The 21,372-nt window shown below is 54.4% G+C and overlaps 1 protein-coding gene across 2 annotated transcripts; it reads left to right on the forward strand.

The window, feature by feature from the left end:
* The first annotated feature begins 309 nt into the window (after window positions 1–309).
* Window positions 310–6,865, forward strand: Ush1g (USH1 protein network component sans). Of its 2 annotated transcripts, XM_015504301.2 has the most exons (3): window positions 310–695; window positions 2,951–4,168; window positions 5,229–6,865. In XM_015504301.2, exons 1-3 carry the CDS (start codon window positions 532–534, stop codon window positions 5,230–5,232), a joined length of 1,386 nt encoding a protein of 461 aa, XP_015359787.1. In that variant the 5' UTR covers window positions 310–531; the 3' UTR covers window positions 5,233–6,865. The 2 variants fall into 2 exon arrangements, with proteins under 2 accessions (XP_015359787.1, XP_015359786.1); XM_015504300.2 differs by lacking the exon at window positions 5,229–6,865 and having other exon boundaries at window positions 2,951–4,172.
* The last annotated feature ends 14,507 nt before the right edge of the window (window positions 6,866–21,372 follow it).

The following is a 21,372-nucleotide window of genomic DNA, read 5'->3' on the forward strand; positions in this document are numbered from 1 at the left end:
CTGTCTTGCCTAGTGAGTCCTCATATTCCCTTTAGTCCCACTGTCCTGGGTTAAGGTCTGCACCTTCACCCCGTCTTCACCTTCCCTAGCCCTTTGCCCTTTCCTTTGACGGGTAGAGAAATCGGGAGCTGCAGCACTGGAGATGGATGAAGACGGACCCCCAAACTGTCTCCAAACTGGGCCTCATGGGTCTGAGCACTGCAGTGGGCACTTTTGGAGTGAGGTCAGGGCCTCACGTGGTTTGCCCCTGTGCGCTGAGAAGCAGGGTGTTTAGGACCCAGGGGAAGCCCGGGGGCGGCTCCCTGGGCAGCGGGAGGTCCCCCACCCTGCCCGCCGCCCTGATGAGCGGCTCAGATGTCCTGGTAGCGGCTCTGGCGTTCCGCACCCTCCATCTGCGGCCGCGGGGGCTGGTGGCCCTGGCCCCTGCCAGGCCCCCTCCCCTGACCCCATGCCTCAACCCTAACCCCTCTGCCCTCCCCCGCGGGGGGCATTTCCCGGTGTCCCCTGCCCGCCCCGTCCAAGCCGGGCGCCATGAACGATCAGTACCACCGGGCTGCCCGCGATGGCTACCTGGAGCTCCTCAAGGAGGCCACCCGGAAGGAGCTGAATGCCCCCGATGAAGATGGCATGACTCCCACCCTCTGGGCTGCCTACCACGGAAACCTGGAGTCGCTGCGCCTCATCGTGAGCCGCGGGTGAGTAGCCCTCCACCAGGCAGGGGAGGGGAAGAGTCTCCTGGTCCGGGCCAGGCCCGGCGCCTCCCCAGACTCCAAGGCTACTCCTCTGAGCTGCCCTTTTCCCCTATGGACAGACAGCTCTAAGTTGGGGCATTGGAGCCTGGCATGTGTGGGGGAGATACCCATGGGGGGGGCATAAACTCGGACATGTGACACTGGTGACCTGGATGTAGGGCTAGGAGGGGAGGAACTGGGATTTGAGGGCCCATGGTTGTTGGAAGGGTGCTGCAGAGGGAAAGATGGGAGAGATCTGCTGGGCAGGAACCTCTGGAAGCAAGGGTGAGAGGGAATGTGGGAACCTGAGAGAAGACTAAGGCTCAGAAGGCCCGAAAGTGGAGGCCTTTGCTGCCCACTCTCCATTCTGGGAGCCAAAGGGCTCTCCCAGCCAGCACCCACAGCTCCCCACAGGCTGGGTCTCACCCTTCTCTCTCCCTCACTCTGCTCCTTCTTGGGATTTATGGCCACTGTCCATAATACCAAATGTCAATGGTTCAGCCACCTCATTAATGTGCTCTGTACCCTTCCCCCACTGGTCACAGATGACCAATGAATGTGTTGATCCTGGAGGGGCTTCTGTCTTCCCTCTGGAGTTGTCCTGAGGGCGGGAACACAGTCTGCACGCCACAACCAGGCAAGGTAGCAGGGCCCAGGAATGCAGGTCAAACCCACTGAAGTGGGTTGGCCAGGGGTGGGCCAGCGTGCCAAATCCCACAACTGGGAACAATTTCCCCATTCACCAAAGTTGATGACTCCTTTTAAAGAGTTGTGAGTGGGAAAGTTGAAGTCATACTGGCCTAGACACCAGGGTGGCCTGGGCAGGAAAAGGGGCATAAGGGATGGCCCTAGGAAGGTTAATGTGAATGTCTTAGGCTCTGGGGGAGAGGGGTGGGTACTGAGCTGGTCCTGGTTCTGTGCACCAGCCTGAGGCCCAAGCATGTGGTGGGCGGAGGGACCCCATCCCTTTGTGGCTGTTCCTTGGGCCCAGCAGCAGGGGGAAGAGTCCCTGGGATTAGGCAGTTGAGGCATGTTCCAAGTCATAACTTACTGGCTCCTCCTCCCTCCCTGAGGGCACACAGGGACACTGGCCCATTGCCCCTCCTTCAGAGGGGCACCTGGGTGTCTCTTGAAGGGGATCGGAGAGCAAGCAGGCCTACCTCCCCCAAGTCTTACAGAGGGAAAGCCTGGTGCTGGATAGCGTGGGTCTGATGCCCAGCAGCCCCTCCTCTGCTGTCCTGCAGGACTTGGCACTCTGTGGGGAAGCTGAGCGGGGGGGTGAGGGGAGATGTTGAGACAAGGGAGTGATTCTTCCTCCAGATCTAGGGGTAACCTCGTGGCCTCATTAGTGTGGGCCAGGGGACCCATGCTAGGCCCCAGAGAGGCAAAAATTCTGGAGGAGCCAACAGGATGCCTCAGGGAGAATAGTCTGACATGGAGGGTGTTGGGAGGAGCTGTTGGGGTCCCTGCACAGGCAAAGCCAGCCAGCCTCTCACAGCTCCCAAAGATGGACAGCCTGAACAAAGGAGGACAAACCTGCCAGGCTGCAGACCTTCCTCCTCCTCCTCCCCAGTCCTGGCTGCCCCCACAGTCCCCTCCTGGCCCAGGCCAAGGCCCGACACCTTCTCTAACACTCACGTTGCCAGGCCTGGCCCTGCTCCCTGCAGACATGGCAGTACTCTCTGCACACAAGCACACACCCTCACACACTCACCCAGGCTCAGGCCAAGCACACATTACCCTCTTGTCCTCTTTCACCGTCGCCCTGCAACACGCAACCACGTTCCCAGTTGCACCTGCCTAGAGACCCAGACTCGCCCTGGCCCACCACCTCTCTGGGCCAGCTCCCTGCTGGGCCCATGAATAATTCACTCCTTTCTCTCTGGGCATCAAATATTTATCCCCTGAGATTCCCAGCCCTCGGTTGGGGAAGGCCCCGCCCCAGCCCCGCCTTCTCTGTCGCCCCGCCCCCTGCGTGCCAGGCCATCTTCCCCTAGGGCTCATCCTTTTGGTGGCTTAGGCCAGCAGGTCTCTTGGAGTCAGTGGAGAGGTCTCAGGCCCACGGGTTTCATTGTGGCCTGGTGTACCTGTGGGGAAGCTCCACGAGGCTGGGGGCCCTCCCCTCGTGGCCTGGGCCCCCCATTCCCTCTACCTCCAGCCCTAGCGAACTGGCTGCCAGAGCTTTCTATGGTTTATCATTCTTCGTGATCTCCCTGCAGGGGTGACCCAGACAAGTGTGACATCTGGGGCAACACACCCCTACATCTGGCAGCTTCCAATGGCCACCTGCACTGCCTGTCCTTCCTGGTGTCTTTTGGGGCCAACATCTGGTGCCTGGACAACGACTACCACACGCCGCTGGACATGGCTGCCATGAAAGGTCACATGGAGTGCGTGCGCTATCTGGACTCCATCGCGGCCAAGCAAAGCAGCCTCAACCCCAAGCTGGTGGGCAAGCTGAAGGACAAGGCCTTTCGTGAGGCCGAGCGGCGCATCCGGGAGTGCGCCAAGCTGCAGCGCAAGCACCACGAGCGCATGGAGCGGCGCTACCGGCGAGAGCTAGCGGAGCGCTCGGACACGCTCAGCTTCTCCAGCCTCACGTCCAGCACCCTGAGCCGCCGGCTGCAGCACCTGACGCTGGGCAGCCACCTGCCCTACTCGCAGGCCACACTGCACGGCACCGCTAAAGGCAAGACCAAGATCCAGAAGAAGTTGGAGAGGCGCAAACAGGGCGGCGAGGGCACCTTCAAGGTCTCGGAGGACGGCCGCAAGAGCGTCCGCTCACTCTCAGGCCTGCAACTAGGTAGCGACGTGATGTTCGTGCGCCAGGGCACCTACGCCAACCCCAAGGAGTGGGGCCGCGCCCCGCTCCGGGACATGTTCCTCTCGGACGAGGACAGCGTCTCCCGTGCCACGCTGGCGGCCGAGCCTGCCCACTCGGAGGTCAGCACCGACTCAGGTCACGATTCCCTGTTTACCCGCCCCGGCCTGGGCACCATGGTGTTCCGCAGAAACTACTTGAGCAGCGGGCTGCACGGGCTGGGCCGCGAGGACGGGGGTCTGGACGGGGCAGGCACCCCGCGGGGTCGGCTGCATAGCTCCCCCAGCCTGGACGATGACAGCTTGGGCAGTGCCAACAGCCTGCAGGACCGCAGCTGCGGGGAGGAGCTGCCCTGGGACGAGCTGGACTTGGGCCTGGACGAGGACCTGGAGCCCGAGACGAGCCCGCTGGAGACCTTCCTGGCCTCCCTGCACATGGAGGACTTTGCCGCCCTCCTGCGGCAAGAGAAGATCGATCTGGAGGCGCTAATGCTGTGCTCTGACCTCGACCTCCGCAGCATCAGCGTCCCGCTGGGGCCGCGCAAGAAGATCCTGGGGGCCGTGAGGAGGCGGAGGCAGGCGCTGGAGCGCCCGCCAGCCCTAGAAGACACAGAGCTGTGAGTGTCCGTGGGGCGGTGGTGGGGGGCGGGGGTTGGAAGGCCCCTGGGGATGGAGAGTCCCTCTGCCTTTTCACGGGAGAAAAGCGCACCGTATTTCATAAAATCTGAGCTGCCATTACAAGAGACCCCACTATTTTATTTACCACTAAAAGCTGCTGCCAATTTAACGGTGACCCGAGACTTTCTTATCACAGCTAGACTCTGGAGATATCAAAATGTGGAAAAAATGGGCATCTTCCTGTCGATGAGTCAGGGTACTCATAGTAATCACAGTGAGGATGTTTTTGAGCCCTCCCATCTTCCGGGGCTTCTGGAGTGTGCTCTTGGGCAAGTCCTCACTGATTCCTGAGTCCCTTTGTGTGGTGGGGGTCGAGCACGCGGAGGCTCAGGGGTTAGGGGATAAATAGCTCACTCACACCTGCCACCACTGCTCCATGAAGAGCTGGCTTAACCCCTGGGTCCATGTGGACAGAGGGTGCAGCACTGAAAGGTCAACTGCCCAAGGTCTGCAGCCTGCAGAGAGGAAAGCAAGAGCCAACGCTCCCAGTGGCCAGCAGCAGCGGGGTTGTCCTTTTTCTTTTAATATTTATTTTTTAGTCTTAGGTGGACACAATATCTTTATTTTATATCTATGTGGTGCTGAGGATGGAACCCAGTGCCTTATGCATATTAGGCAAGCACTCTACCACTGAGCCACAACCCCAAGCCCAGGGTTGTCCTTTTCAGAAAGCCATTACAGCTGCCCAAGGCTGCCACCACACTGGTCCTCCTGTAGATGGGCCCCTGCCCCTCCCCTCCCCCACAGCATCCCACAAGCCTGAAAATACTTGCTCCCCCCATGTTATTGTGACCTTTGCCTTGAATGTTTGGTGCAGGAGTGGGTGTGGGGAGGCAATCTGATTTACAGTTTGGTGACTGGGGAGGACAGTGTCCTTCATCCCTGACCATTAGCCTGTCTAGAGAAGGGAGGCTAAATCATCAAGGTGATTAGTTCTGGCTGGGGATGAGGTCTTTGAAGGCTGTTGTCTAAGTTTTATTTCTGTCTCTTCCTCCACAGATAACCAGGGACTCCTCTCCTCTGACCAAAATGAATTGCAAGTTGCCACAACCCCAGGGGGGCCACAAGGTCCTCACAATTGCCAGCCCTGTAGCCCCTTCCTGAGGAGCAAGGACCATGTGGGTCATCTCCCTTGAAAGCCTGTCCATACCTCAAAGCAAGGGTGTGGCCTGCAGGCAGGCTTGGGGACAACAGAACACCCCTGAACACCAGTGCTGAGTGTCCCAGAGCCCCAGAGCTGCCCTTATCTGAGTGACCTTGAGAAGTACATGTGGATTTGTGGCCAGCCCCCAAAGGAGAGCAGGGTCTGCTTGTCCCTCAGAGACTAGACAACATCAGAGCTGGAGAGGAAGGGGTCAAGGAGGGGACGTGACCTGTCTCAGCCATGTTGTCCTTCCTACTGCACCTGCCCTGTTCTCTCAAGCCGAAGACGCAGATTCCTACATTTATTTTATGAAGGGAAAAGTTTGGGCAGCCTCCCTCACCCCATATACCCCAAGGGGAGGTTCCCCAGCCACACTCTTCAGCCAAATGCCCTGCCTTTCAGTCCCCACCTTGTCCCCTAACGGCCAGCCCGGTCTCCTCCACCACTAGCTATGGCTGGAGCAGAAGAGCCAGGCTGAGGTGGCTGGGGCCTGACCTCCTCCAACCTCCCTCTCCTCTGCTGTGCAGCCTGATACCCGCCCCCCGCCCCCGGGGCCCAGAGGGCCAGAACGCTAGGTGTGAGGTTCTGGAGCAGCGGGTATGGCCCCCAGTCCTGGTAGGCACACACCGGCTAGAGAATGGCATCTGCCAGCAGCCTCAGAGTCTCCCAGGGGCCCAGACAGGCAGGGGCTGGGCACAACCAGGTGTCAGGCCCAGCATGGAGAAGTTCCGTGAAGGTGATACTGGAGAATGTGGATAATCCAAACTGTTGATGTGTCCAGGCCACCAGGGCTGTGTGCATGTGTGTGTGCGCGCATGCATGTGTGTTGAGGGTCGGTGGGTTTCTCTGGAGGCCTGGGAGCATCTCTGTGATTCTGCATGGATTGTGAGGAAGCAAGAGCTCACCATGGGTCTCAGCTCTGTGATGGCGGTGAGACCAGGGAAAAGGCCAGCACAGAGGGTCCTCAGAGTGTGTCCTTAGAGTTCTTCAGCCATACCAAGGTCACAGGTATGGGAGAGTCCCTCAGGAGCCACACAAATGTGCGTGTGTCCATGCCCCATGCAGATTCACCCTTCCCCCTTGTCAGGAGTGGACACCTTATCTGTCCCCAGCTTGAGAAGCAGCCTCTGCTAGGAGCTCCTCCTAGGGCCTCCTTGACTGGAGCAGGAGAAAAGGGCCCCAAAGACCCATCTGGTGTGTGATCCCATCCATGAACGTGCCCAGCGCTGGGGGTGTGAAGGAGGTGGCCGTTTCCCACTGCAGGACCCAGAGGACCTGGCTGCCACAACCATCTTGAGCCCACCCTGGCTCCTCTCCCTGTTGTCTGGGCCTGGGCCTGGGGCCACCCCAAGTGCCGACTTGTCTTTCTCTGAGCCCCAGGTGCTGCCTTCCTCACTTGATCCCTGTCCGTTTACTGCCTCAGCCCCTCCCAGTTCCCCTGCGCTGAGGTGGGCCAGGCTCCGATTCCCACCACCAAACACAGACCCTTCCCTCGGACTCATTATAACTTTTGTAGAGAAAGTTCTATATCTTTGTCGTACTTGTGTCTACTTCTTTAATCACTGGGTCATGGGAGAGGGACAGGGTGAGGAGAGGGGGAGGGTCTCCCTGGGCCTGTGAGGACTGGGTCCTCTTCGTGGGCAGAGGGCTCCCCACCAGGGCATCTCAGCAGGAGCACCTCCTGACGCCCCAGACTTTGCCCTGCCATGCTAGCAGGGCCCAGAAGCAGGAGCCTCATGGAACAGAGAGGGTGGAGATCTGGGCCAGCAGGGTCCCTCAGCAGCTGAGCGGGGGGGGGGGGGGATCCAGGACTGATTCCGGGACTGAGGAATGCGTGGTCCCTCTTCCCAGCTCTTCCAGAGAAGCCTTACCCGGGGAGGCGCTGGGCCCTCTCACCCCTGGGAAGCCTCTTGCAGGGACTACATTTCCCTCACCACCCCAAGGAGCTCTCATGGTGACTGCTCAGAGCCCTTGGAGACTTCCCAAGGGCAAGTCTTCCCCTTTTCTGGGTGGATAGTGGGCTCTGCTTTCCCCATCAAGTCTGGGATCATCTGTACCATTTCCTAAGGATGCTTCTGCCAAGGGGAGCTCAAGGCAGTCACTTCCCCTTAGCAACCATTCAAGGGTTCTAGGCCACCTCTCTCCACTTTACAGTGGGCAAGGGACAGACCCAGACCCTAAGCCTCCCCACTGCTGCCACACATTCCTCATGCCTACGCTGCCCAGGGAACCAAGGAGGTGCCATCCTGGCACCCCATTCCCTGGCCCATGGAGTGCGGCTGCTTTGCGACCCCTGCTGGCCATTCTTGTCACTGCACCTACCTTCGGGTCCTCCCCATGGCCATCCAGGGGAAGACTGGAGGGTGAAGAAGTCTGGGGCAGGACCAGTCAGAGCAGAACGAAACTCAGCATCCAGGCAAAGATTAACCAGCAGCAGTGGGGACAAGGGTCTCAATGGGCCAATGTGGCTGGACGGAGGAAGCCTGGGGCACCTGTAGCAGGTCCAGCTCCAGAAGAAGGAGGGGACTCTAAATACAAGAAAAGGGAAGCATTTTACACTCAACTTGCTTGAGTTGGGAGTCAACTGCCTTGGCTCATTCCTCTAAAAATCTAGCTTGAGGATAGAGAAACTCTAAAGGTTTACAAAACTCAGTGGTTCTTAGGCTTTTGGTATTGGAATCCAGTAACAGCATGAATTTTTTTTTTTTTTTTTTTGTATAGGGGATTGAACCTAGGGGCGCTTAACCACTGAGCCCTTGTTTGTTTGTTTGTTTGTTATTTGAGACAGGGTCTTGACAAGTTGTTTAGGACCACGCTAATTTGCTAAGGCTGGCTTTGAACTTGTGACCCTCCTGCCTCTGCCTTCCAAGTTGCTGGGATTACAGGCATGTGCCACCATGCCTGGCTAACAACATGGGCTTTTCCTGAAAGGCACACAGTGAGCACACATACACTCCTATTCAATTTTACTCATAGGAGGCACAGAGTCCCCAGAGGTCCAGGGACCCTGGGTTAGGAAACTTTGGTTAGGCTGATGTGAAGTTAATATCATAAACGAGGTTACTGATTTGATGGAGGTGAGGGTGGTGGAATGAATAACAGGCAGGAGTGACCTCCTGGGTATGTGGCCCAACCCTCCCATTTTCACAGATGAGCTAACTGAGGCCTAGAGGGGAGGAGCTGGCCAGAGTTTATACAGAGCCACTCGGGCAAATTCTCCTGAGGCTTTGCCTGGTCCCCAGTGTCTGTACCCATGTTATGACAAGATGGCACCCCTTATCCCACAGTGCATGCTCCTCTCACCTCCTCTGAAGTTAGCCTAGGTGAGAAGGTGGCAGGACTCAGGGGACAGCCAGACCTGGACCCCAAACTGGCCTACCCCCTCTAGCTGTGTGGCTTTGGGTAAGTTACTCTCCTCTCTGAGTCTGTTTCCTCATATGTAAACAGGTAATCTAAGAATGGTGCTAACCCCATAGGTGATAGGAGGGTGAGATGATTGTACTTATAAAGTGCTTAGCACACACCTGAGGTTTGGTGCACGTCAGTTCATCACCATCACAGTTATTATTGGTCTGAAAATGGCCCAGGGACATGCCTTGTGTTTGTGGCTGGCCCAGCCACCCAGTAGATAGGTCCTTGATATCCCAGGGAGCAGTCTTTCCTTTCAGACCCTCATATGGGAATAACCCCCCACACTCCCCAACATCACCCTGGGTCCTGGCCCCCAGACCAGCAGGGGGCGTAGAAGCCCTGAAGTGGCTAGGGAATGGGCCCCAGTCAAGGTGGACCCCTGGCCAGGGGGAGGACCCCAGGGAATGCCAGAGATGTTCCTGGGATGCCCAAGGATCTGGGCATCTTTCCTGGAGGGGGTGTCACCTTGATTAGGCCAGTATCTGATGTTGTCAGATATTTATCAGATGTTTCTCCTGCCCTGTGAGGCAGGCAGGTGAGGCTAAGTGCTAGCCCACTTCATAGATGAAGAGATTATCAGAGAGGCTATGTGATATTCTGTTAAGGAACAGTCAGGCTCCCTTACCAGGTCACTTAGGCCACTCCTGACTCAAAGGTAATGCTTTCAAGGTTTTACTATCAATTGTTGAGACTTTATAACATGTCAAGGGGCTTATATTTAGTACTGTATACGTTTAACCCTCACAGTTAAACCATAACCCTTGCCTAGAGAGCAAGTACTACATTGTCATTATTGTCCCCATTTTATAGATGAGAAAACAAAGGCTCAGAGCAATGATTTTGCCCCTGGTAGTTCTCAGAGCTATTAGGCCTCAAAGTGAGATTTCCTGATACTGAAATCTGCATCTGGCCACATGTTGCCACACTCCCATGCACTTGTCCCTTTGGTGGGGATGTCTTTAATCTTAAGTCTCCTCAACATGGGTGTGCCTAGGTCCTGGGCAGTTAGGTGCCAGGATTGACCTGAGGTGGGACAGGGGACCCTGGCAGCTTTAAGGTCCAAGTGCATGGTCTGACCCACATGTGGTCCACCTGAGGTGCCCCCTGAGAGAAGACTATGGGGCCACAGGCAGGACCTGCCAAGATGGGGAGGAGGCCAGCAGGAGCATTTCATCTTCCTGTCTTTCTGTCCCCTCTCTGTCCCATTACCCCTGTGACATGAGGCTGTCCACTTGCTCAGTCTCCCCGTTCCTCCCTCTGGCCCTGTCTCTGGTTGAGCTGGAATCTGTGTCCAGATTCTCCTTCAAGAACCTCCTCCTTTTTCTACCCTAATCTTATACCTTGGCAACCTGGGAGCCCCTTGTGCCCAGGGAACCCAGTGTGCAGAGCATTGAGGTAATGCCCAAGCTCCGCGGGCAATGGCCTAGAGGCCCGGGCTCCTGCCTCAGATCTGCTGCAGCACAGCTGTGACCTTGGTTAAAGCATGGAACTTAATTCTGCAAAATGGACACCAAGTGCCTTCCTGATCGGGTGATCCTGAGACTTGGCACATAGTAGGTGTGCAGCACAGGACTCCACACTGGATCTGGCCTCCCATTGCTAGTGAGAGCCACCCTCATTGTGGCCCAGGTGCCTCACTGGGGTCAGTCCCTTGGCCTGCAGCACTGCTCCCTGTAGGAGGCACTGCGGTTGTGTCTGTTTTCATCTGAGGAAACTGAGGCTTAGAGATGTTTGTAAAATGTGCCCAAACTTACACCACTGGGAAGTGGGGAGTTAGAACTCCGTCCTGGACAGGCTGGCTCCCCACCATGCCATGTCTCATTATGGCATTTGAGCACTTATTGAGCACCTGTTGTATGTCAGCACTCAACACCCATGATTTCAGCTAGTCCTCACGACAGCCTCATTTAATGACAAAGAATTGTTGGACCCATTTGATGGGGAATAAAACTGAGGCTGAAGGTATTAGGTCATTGCTTGGGTCACACAGCTGGTGAAAGCACAAACAGGACCTGACTCCTAGGACCTGGTCAGGGCTGTCTGTCTCTCCAGAACTGCACCCCAGCCCATTTCCTCCAAGAAGGTTGAGGTCAGGGAGCCCTCCCCAACTCTTTGTTATTGAATGATAAAGCCTTGTTTAGAGCCTGAGGCAAGGTCACCTCTGATAAGTCATTTCAGAGCCACCAATGCTTGCCCTCTAGAGAAGGGGCTAGGGGCATAGCAGTTGTGGGTCCTGAAAGCCCATAGAGTGAAATAGGCCCTGTGTCCTTATTTCCACCCCCATTCTGGGCAGGCAGGCATTGTTGACAAGCCCCATTTTATAGATGCAGCAACTGAGGGGCAAGGGCAGGGGCGAATGATCTGCTAGAAAGTGCAGGGCAGGCTGTCTGGTCTGCTGCATTCTCATGGGTACAGGCTACCAGATGCCTCCCCAAACCTGGATTTAGCTAGGCGCAGGGGTGCATGCCTGTAAAACCAGTAGCTGAGGAGGCTGTGGCAGAAAGATTGCACGTTCAAAGGCAGCCTCAGCAACTTAGCAAGGTCCTAAGCAACTCCGTGAGACCCTGTCTCAAAATAAAAAGATAAAAAGGGCTGGGGATATGGCTCAGTGGTTAAGCACACCTGGGTTCAATCCCTGGTACCAAAACAAACAAACAAAAAAACCCTGAATCTAGCATCTTTTATGTACCAGGTATAGCTGAATCATGAGAATGGTTCCATTCCCTGCTTCTCCCACGAGGACACTGCCAGGCAGGTTAAGTCACTTGCCCAAATCTCGGAGTGGCTGAGGAGCCAGAGCTGTGGGATTTGAACCCCAAACTCGCTCTTTCCCTGGCAGGCCCTGTCTCCCTCCACCACATTCCCAGAGCCTCCACCCCAGAGTCTCCCCTGCCGCCAACAGTGCTTAGCCTCATCTCTCCCTGAGTCCCTAGGCCAGGGACAGAGGTTGACTGGCAGGACCTGGGTAGGAATGGGGACAGGGGGTCACTGCCACCCTCCTTCTACTCCTGGGCACACGTGTGCCTGTGCAGCCCGAGTGTGTGTGTGTGTGTGTGCATGTGTGTGTGTGTGAGCACACTGCCATGTACCTGTGGGGTGAGCAGAGTGGATCTGGAGCTTTTCTGGAAGCTCTTGGTTGCTGGTGCTGGTGAGCTTTCTCTCTCTATGTGTCTCTGTTTGGGCTCAGTTGTCTCTTTGGTGCCATGTTTCCCAGGAAAGGGGTGTGTGTGTGTGCGCGTGTGTGTGTGTGTTCCATCACTTTGTCTGGAATCTATTTTTAGACTCCTCCTCCTGCCTTTTATCTATTTTTAGGGTCCCACCTCCTTCAGACTGGAAGGTTGAAACTTCTAAACTTCTGGCCCACCCTGCCTCTGTCCTGCCCCGATCCTCAGTGTCCCCTCTATAAGCGGGGAAAATCATACCCACTCTGCAGGCCGGCTGTGAGGTAATGGGAAGCACTTAGCTCAGGCACCAGCGCCCAGCAGGTGGAGGACCGGCCCAGGGGCCTGGAGGACTGGACCTGGGGGTGGAGGAGGCTCACAGGCATCAGCCAGGCCTGGCATCACTGTGACAGTGGCAGGGAGACCTGACATGCTGAGTTGTCCCCAAGCTCACCTTTCTGGGGCTACCATACCTTCTGTGCTGCCCTTTCAGGTTTACAGAGCAGAGCTGGTTGGTGTCACCCCCAGCCCTCTCCACCCCCAACACACAGGAGAACATGGGCAAGCGGGGAGAGGGGCATTGAGGGAGTGTGTACGTGCTCCTTTGCAGGAAATGGAAACCATTTAGTCACACCATTATCAATACCAACAGGCTAGATTTAAATCATGTCAAGGCAGGAAGATCACAAGTTCAAGGCCAGTCTGGGCAGCTTAGACCCTATCTCAAAAAAAAAAAAAAGATAAAGGGCTGGGGATGTAGCTCAGTGGTAGAGTGCCCTGAGTTCAATCCCAGTGAAACACGCAAAAAAATTGTCAGTTTTACAATATGACGATAATGTCATGATCACATGATCACAACAGCATAAGAAGCAGCGCAGTGACAACAGTACCTCGCTGGAGCATATGCCTGGGTGGTCACTGTTGGCCACAGAACAGATGCCTCACTGCTCTCCCCAGGGACCCAGCAAGGAGGGGTGGCATCACCTCATCTCCTCCAACTGGCCCTCTCACAAAACCACGGCTCAGAGAGGTTAGACAACTCACCTAAGGTCACACGACAAGGACTGGAACCCACGTGTCTGAGTCCAGATCCTGGCTCCAGATGCTGTCCTTAGTCTGCCTTTACCCTGCCCCCAAACTGTAGCCGTCGCTTTCCTTCCCTGCCTGGCACTGGCTCCACAAGGCCCAACACTCTCTCTCTCTCTCTCTTTTTTTCTTTGGTGCTGGGGATTGAACCCAGAGTGCTCAACCACTGAACCACATCCCCAGCCCTTTACTTATTTATTTTAGTTTTTATTTAGAGACAGGGTCTCGCTGCGTTGCTTAGGGCCTCGTTAAGTTCCTGAAGCTGGCTTTGAACTTGCCATCCTCCTGCCTCTGCCTCCCCAACTACTGGTGTTACAGGCGTGCGCCACTGCGCCTGGCCCAACACACACTCTTCAGGCTGCTCTGTACCTCATGGGAGGTGGTGCTGCCCTGATGCAGGTGAAGGCACCTGGAAAACCTCCCTAGAGGGGACCTGCCGACAGCCCCAGCTCTAGGCTTGCAAGGACCTGACTTGCCATCTAAGTTGGAGACGTGCCCTGGGCCTCAGTTTCCCTTCCTATAAGGCAGGAAATGCCGACACCCTGGAGCCTCAGGAGGCAGAGTCCTGCCAGCTCTGTTCTGCTCCCTCTCTCCTTCCTCCCCCTCTCTCCCTCCCTTTCCAGGCCACCACTCACCTGGCTCCTCCCCGCAGGACAGCTGGCAGCCAGGGAAGGCTTCCTGGAGGCAGAGAGCACAAGGGCCAGGGCCAGGCTCCTCGAAGGCGAGGCTGATGCTGAGATGCTGCGGATGTGGCCCTGTCCTGCTGGAACCAGTGGAGCTCGGGGTGCCAGTCCCACCCTCAGCTGGCCAGGATCTGAGCCAGGGGCCAGGCTATATCTCTCCCAGCTCACCCAGCCCCGCCCCTGTGAATAATGCCACTTGCCTCTAGGAGCTGCTGGGCCTCACTGGGGATTTGACGTTTTGGGGGGTGGCACAAATGGGTAGGGGGCAAGGAATGGTCAGAGACCCAGCCAACTAGGCTTAGGGCATAGCAATTGCTGCTAAGGGGTGCTCCCCTAACCCACTTTGTGCAGTCCCCCAGCCCAGTACCCGCCTCTCAGGGCTCCATGCCCATCCGACTCTCAAGATCCCCCGCCAGGCCCTGGGCCAGGGCAGGACTCCTTCCACCCCACCCCAGCCACAGCACTAATTAACCCCAACAAACCCAACACATAAAGATCCAAATCACAGCAGAGAGGAATCATCGCTGCCCTGGGATGGGGATCTCCCGAGGGCCCCGGCAGGTGAACCCGGCTCATCCATCCTTCCTCCATTGCCTAGGTGTGTCCAGAGCTGCCCAGTCCACTGGGGCTGGGAGGAGGGTGCCACCTCCCCACTCAGGTACATTGGATGGTACCCGATGGTCTCGGGTTTGGACCGCGTCTCTCCATCTAATGTCTTTTAAAAGTCTTTGACCTCCTCCTTCATCCCCTCGAGCCTGTTCCCCTCTTCCCATGGATCCCTCCATTCACTGAATGCCTGATGAGCCCTACAAGAAGGTGGGTGCAGGCTCCTCATCTCAGGAAGCTCCCAGGGAGTCCCCCGTTCCCAGTTGCCTGAGGATCTGTTGGGGCTCTCTGCCTGGGTTTTGGCTGACGGAGCGAGGATGGCCGTGATGTGCCCCTTCCAGATCTGGAGCTCAAACCACATGGTTTCACCCTCTCCCTTCCACTGCCATGGCAACCACAGTGGCTTTGTGTGCAAGACGGAGTCACTACAAGCTGAAAAGGTCTGAACGTCCTGGTCCCACCTGGAGGAGAGCCACCTGACCCATATTGCACTGTGTGACTTGAGCAAGAAAGTATCCTGGGAGCCGGGGACGCAGGCCAGGGGTAGAGAACATCTGTGGGGCCCTTCTCTCAGTCTTCAATGCTGGGGGGAAAAGGAGGGGGGACAAAGAACAAGAGGGCTGAGGAAATAGCTCAGATGTGGAGCCCTGCCTAGCAGCTCAAGGCCCTGGGTTTGATCCCCAGCACTACAAGAAAGAAGAAAGAGGAGGAGGAGAAGGAGGAGGAGGGAGGAAGAAAGAAAAGAAATTACCCTGTATTGTGTTTAGCCACTGAAAAGCTGGGGATGTTTGTTACAACAGCTGGGATGCTTGTTACTTATCCTAATACAGGCAAAAGGAGCACCTTGACTTCTGTGGCTGGGTCACAGCGTCTGAGAGGGCTTTTTGCCAGGCAGTACATGACCACTGAGGCCTAATACTAGCTGGGAGATGGCATGAAGTCAGAGAAGGGAAAAGATACCCAAAGCCCAAATGCCTGACATACAGTAGGTGTTCAGTAAAACTGGTGGCATGAGCAAAATACACAAGAACATTAGAAGAGCTTTGTAGTGGGGCCAATGTTGCCGGAGGCCCAGAAGATGAGCAGGGTTCGGGTGGGGTGGGAATAGAGACAATCAGCCTCAATTAGCCTGGGAGTCCATACCTACAAGTGAGAAAGGGCAGGCCCTGTCCATGGGTCCGAGGTGACTGAGCAGTCACTGGTGCCCTAGAGCAGTGGAGATGAAGCTGGAACTTGGAGGCTCCCCAAAGCCAAGCTGAATACTACAGTCTGAGGTCTAAAAAGTGTTTTCTTCTTCTTCTTTTTTTAATATTTATTTTTTGGTTAGACACAATACCTTTATTTTGTTTATTTATTTTTACACGGTGTTGAGGATCAAACCCAGGGCCTCGCGCACGCTAGGCGAGCGCTCTACTGCTGAACCACAACCCCAGCCCTAAAAAGTGTTTTCTTTGCAGTGACAGGGGTGGGCCCCAGGGCCTAACACATGCTAGGCAAGTGCTCTACCACTGAGCAGCACCCCAACCTAAATGACCTTATGTTTGTCAAAAGTAGCAACGATCACAGCCTTTGGAGTGGGCTCCAAAGGGGTGTGTGTGTGTGCGCGTAACAATCTATCGGGATATATGTGTAAATAATAAAATTCCTATTGACATTCTTCTTATGCCTTTAAGAGCTTGTTCTCTGGTGTATATGATACTACTGAGGCTCAGAGAGATTAAGTAACTCATCCAAGGTCCACAGCTAGTAAGGGTGCCTGACTCCAAAGCCCAACCATGCTCTTCACATGCAGAGTCCTGTGCAGACAGGTTAGGGGTTGGATGGGGACAGAGGCAGGCCTAAGGAGGGGCCTTGGAGGAGTAGATACCTGGCGGCTCTGGAAGCCTCTTCTGTAGCCCATTGTGAGCAGAGGTCGAGAAGCCCGCCCCAGCCTGCTCCCCTGCACCTCGGGGCCTGTCATGAGGAGCCAAACAGACAGATTAGATCAGTCCTGGCCTGTGGTCAGCCACCCAAAGCCTCTTAGCTGGTCTTGGGCAATTCATCTTTACCTCTGTGAGCAGAAAGGGTAGGACAGGGGGCTGAGAGGTCAGAGTGGGGTGACAGAGTGGGAGAGGACAAGGTGTCACCCAGACTCTGGTGACAGGTGGCAGCTGGCAGGGGTAAACTGGCTTCTCTGCCATCTACACAACTCAGCTTCCAACCCCTGTGGCCTAGGGAACCCAGGTGTCTCACATTCCCGTGCTTCTTTGTGCTGTGTTCACAATTCATGCCTCTGATTCATACTACTAAAATAACTTTATTTTTTAAATTTTATTTTTCAGAAATAAAATTGTAGCCAGGTACTGAGGCGCATGTGTGACATCCCAGAGACTAGAGAGATTGAGTTAGGAGGATCACAAGTTCAAGGCCAGTGTGGGCAACTTGGCCAGACCCTGTCTTAAACAAACTAAAAAAGGGCTTGGGCGGAGGTAGCTCAGTGGCAGAAGGCCCCTGGGTTTAAGATTGTAGGCAGGGGGTGTAGCTTCATGGTAGAGAGCTTGTCCGGCATGCACAAGGCCCTATTATTGTGTTTCTATCCCAAACATAATAATAATAATAATAATAATAATAATAATAATAATAATAATAATAATAACAACAACAATTGTAATTAAAATATACCTACAGAAAAATGCATCCCAGGGGCTGGGGATATGGCTCAAGTGGTAGCGCACTTGCCTGGCATGCGTGAGGCACTGGGTTCGATCCTCAGTACCACATAAAAATAAAGATATTGTGTCCACCTAAACCTAAAAAATAAATATTAAAAAAAAAGAAAAATGCATCCATAAGTAGAGTTTGGTGACTTTTTACAAACCAACACATCCAAGTGTAACTAGAACTCAGAACAAGGAACAAAATATTTGCCAACCCCCTCCTGTCCTTTTCTAGTCACTACCCTTAATCAGCAGCAGGCACCTGACTTCCAGGTCATTAGAATTAGTCATTAGTCACTAATTAGTTTTGCCTGGTTGTTGGTGAGGCGTGAAGCCAGGGCCTTGCGCATGGTAGGCACGTGCTCTACCCTAAGGGGCACCCCCTGTCCCGGCTGGGTCTGCTTTTGAACTTCATGTAAGTGGAACCACCCAGCCTGTGCTCTTCTGTGCCAGGTTCACCTTGCTGCACACTAGGTTTGGGCCGTGTAGTACTCCGGGGCGTGCACACACTGTGTTTTATTTATCTGTTCTACTGACGGTGGACGTTTGAGTTGTTCCCAGTTTTTGCCTGTCCGGGGACAGCTGCTTTGAAACGGTTGTGTTTCTCTGCCTTTCTGTTTGAGTACATACCTCGGGTACGCTTGCGTCCACCTCCAAAAAAGCTCTCTCTGTTTTAAAAGAAAACCTTCCTTGCTGTTTGTTTTTGCTTAATCAGCTTTATTGAGGTGTAGTTAGATATAATAAAATGCACCCATTTTAACTGTACCCCTGGCAACCACTGATGTGGTTTCTATCCTTGAGCATTCGTTTGGCCTATTCCTGAGCTTCCTATGAAGGGACTGTAGGGTAAGTGGACTCTCTGGCATCTCTCCTTGGCACCTACCATGCCATCTGCATCCTGGCCTGTAGTTATTGCTCCTTTTTATGGTACACATTATGCAAATGCATCATGGCTCATTTATTCATTTCCCCGTGGACAGATGTTTAGAGTGTTTCCAGCTTGGCTATAATAAACAACGCCGTGACGGTCACTCCATCATTCCTGTACCAGACCTGGTGTTGGGCATGTGTATTCACTGCTCCTGGGCAAATACCTGGGAGTGATTGCTGGGTCGTAAGGTAGGTGTATAGTCAACTTTATAAGAAACGGTCAGACTGTTTTCCAAAGCCTTGGGCCACTTCAACCTCTCATCAGCAATGGATGAGAGGCCAGCTGCTTCCCAGCCACGCCAGCACTTAACTTTGCCATTTATTTCAGTTTAGTCATCCCAGTGGGTCTGAAGGGCTAGCTAGCTTATGGAAGCTTGTGTGTGTGTGTATGTGGCAGGGATTGAACCCAGGGGCGCTTAACCACTGAAGCACATCCCCAGCCCTTTTTTGTATTTTATTTTTTTTATATTTATATTTTAGGGGTAGATGTACACAACACAATGCCTTTATTTTTATGTGGTGCTGAGGATTGAACCCGGGTCCCGCCCGTGCTAGGCGAGCGCTCTACCACTGAGCCATAATCCCAGCCCCTTTTTTTGTATTTTATTTAGAGACAGGGTCTCACTGAGTTGCTTAGGGCCTCGCTGAGTTGCTGAGGCTGGCTCTGAACTCTCAATCCTCCTGCCTCAGCCTCCTGAGTCGCTGGGATTATAAGTGTGTGCCACTGTGCCCGGCCTTATTGGGACTTTAATTTGCATTTGCATGTTTTCCTGTGCTTCTTGGCCATCTGAGCCTTTTCTCTGGGGGATGGTCTGATCAAGCCTTCCTTATTTTATGTCCCCATCATACGTTTCATAGCCGCTGCCTCTGCCATCTACAACCTCAGCATTTTTTCGTTTGGAGTAACTAAAAAATTCTTCAAATTTGCCTTCCTCATTCCAGGGACTTCTCGGTTGTGCCAGACAAACCTTCTTAAACACCACAGTACACACCTCACTCCCTTGCTCTAAGACCTGCTACGGCTCCCCAAGTCTTCAGGGCCAGCCCCACTTCCTCATCTGCCATTCAAGGCAACTCCAGCCCCTGGCCTCAGCCTGTCTCTGCCGCCTTCCATTGCCTTTTCTACTGATCAGTAGAATATCTTGTCTGCTTCTTTCTCCCCCAGGGTTAAGTCTGCTCTAAATCAAGTCTGCTTCTCTGCAGGGAGGCTGCCTGTGAGCCCCACCCCACGGGGCTTCCTGGTTCCTCTGAGCATCTCTCCTGCTCTGCTGCTGGTTGGCACTCACTCTTTCTCCTTCTTCTTTTTCTTCAGTATTGGGCAAGTGCTCTATCACTAAGCTACAGCCCTGGCTCTTATTTTATTTTGCCACAGGGTTTTGCTAAGTTGTCCAGGCTGGCATCGAACCTAAGATCCTCCTGCCTCGGCCTCCCTGGTAGCTGGGATTACAGACCTGTGCCACTGTGCCCTTTCTTTATTTATTAAAAAAAAATTGGGGGGGGGGAAGGGATGGGGATGTGGCTCAAGCGGTAGCTCGCTCGCCTGGCATGCGTGTGGCCCAGGTTCGATCCTCAGCACCACATACAAACAAAGATGTTGTGTCCGCCGAAAACTAAAAAATAAATATTAAAAGAAAATTCTCTCTGTCTCTCTCTCTCTCTTTAATAAAAAAAATTAGTTGGACAGCATGCCTTTATTTTGTTTATTTTTATGGGGTGCTAAGGATTGAACCCAGTCCCTCACATGTGCTACGCAAGCACTCTGCTACTGAGCTACAGCCCCAGCCCCTATTTATTTACTTTTTTCTGGTGCAGGGATGGAAATTTTGCCCCCTCAGTACAAGCTAGATGTCCAGGGAGAAGCGGGCCTGGAGAGGGGCCTGTTGGTACCAGGAAGTTCCTCATACACATGATAAAAGTGTGGGCTTCTCCTTATAAATGTGTGGTACCAATATTGTATGTGAATATGCTCATAAAATCACATATATCTCCTCAAAAATTCTAGCATGTTGTGGGGGGAGAAATTCAAAGGTGGGGTGGGATAGGGAAGGAGAAGGGGGGCTTTCCCCCCTGTCTAAGAACCTTTGATGTGCACCAAAGATTATTGGATTTGAAGGAGATGTCCTGGATTTGAGCTCTAGGTCTATCCTTTTGTAACTGGGTGTCAGGAGATCAGTTCGCTGACTAGGGAGGATGAATTAAGTTAAAAAATAAATGGGGAGAGGTCATCCTTCCAGAACTGTGGGGAATAGGCAAGATCTTCCCATGTGAAAGTCAAGGGCAAACCCTAAAGAGCCCATGTATGCATTCAGAATTGGTTTACTTAGGAGCCCTTGGCACACCGACCTGGTGAAGAACCTTGTCTTTTAGGAGGAGCTGGAGGAAGAAGCCAGGGAAGGAAGCAAAATCACCTCCCCTCCTCCCTCTCCCTCCCTCACAGTCCCCTCTTCCCAAGGGCCTCCTGCTGAACACGCTGCTGTCCTCTCCTGTCAGACTTTATTTTAAAAAAGGCTTCAATGTTAAACCGGGGGGAAAGTATAACAAAGAAGAAAAATGCAGAGGACTCGGTGATGTACAGAGGGAAGTCTGTAGAAGTCAGAGGCTTATCTGCTGAAGACCCAGGTCGGCTCCAGCTCTGCCAGGCGCTGGCTGGCCCTGGCCGGATGGGAAGGGCTAGGACAGGTGATTTCAAGTCTCAGGGGCATTGTGGAGGTCCTGGGTTCAGATCTGGGCACCTCCGGGTGAGTCTAACTGCCCCAGAATCCCAGCGAGTCTGTCCACTGACCCGGGAACTGACCTTTGAATAGGTTTTCTTCATAGCTATTCATCCCCTCTCCCAACACATTACCAGCCTGGGCAGTCAACTTTCCATGGGTCACCTCTACCAAAGCCACATTCAGAGGGGACCCCACTCCCTATCCTGGGAGGAGGGAGTCCTTGTACTTTCTACTTCACAAATTCATAAATATTTATGGGCTAATCACTGTTTCAGCTTCTGGAGATGCCGCTGGAGCCAATGCGTAGGCAAGGAAAGCCCTTTGGCATCCAGCGTCCCCTGTTGGCAGACGCAGGAAGGAAGACAAAGACCCCTGTCCTGTGGGGGTGGGGTGGGCTGTTCAGTGCGATTAAGAGAAATCTTCACCTTCTGGGCACCAAACACCAAGAAAGGGAGGGAGTTGAGATCGGTGGTCAGGGAAGTCATTCGGGAGTCTCCACTGAGGTCTCTGCCCTCCCCCAGCCCTGCCCCCTCTACCCCAGGCTGGTTCTCGCTGCAGGGTCGCCTCCCCAGCTGGAGCATCACCTGGGCTCCTCCCGAGGCGGTTCTAGTGCAGCGCGCGGGGAGGGCGCACCGGCCGGGCCGGTCTCCATTACGCGCGCCAGGAGGCGCTGGAGTGCCCACACCTCCGGAGCCCTGGGGGCTGTGGGCTG

Source organism: Marmota marmota, unplaced genomic scaffold (assembly GCF_001458135.2).
Source record: "Marmota marmota marmota unplaced genomic scaffold, marMar, whole genome shotgun sequence".
Classification (NCBI taxonomy): domain Eukaryota; kingdom Metazoa; phylum Chordata; class Mammalia; order Rodentia; family Sciuridae; genus Marmota; species Marmota marmota.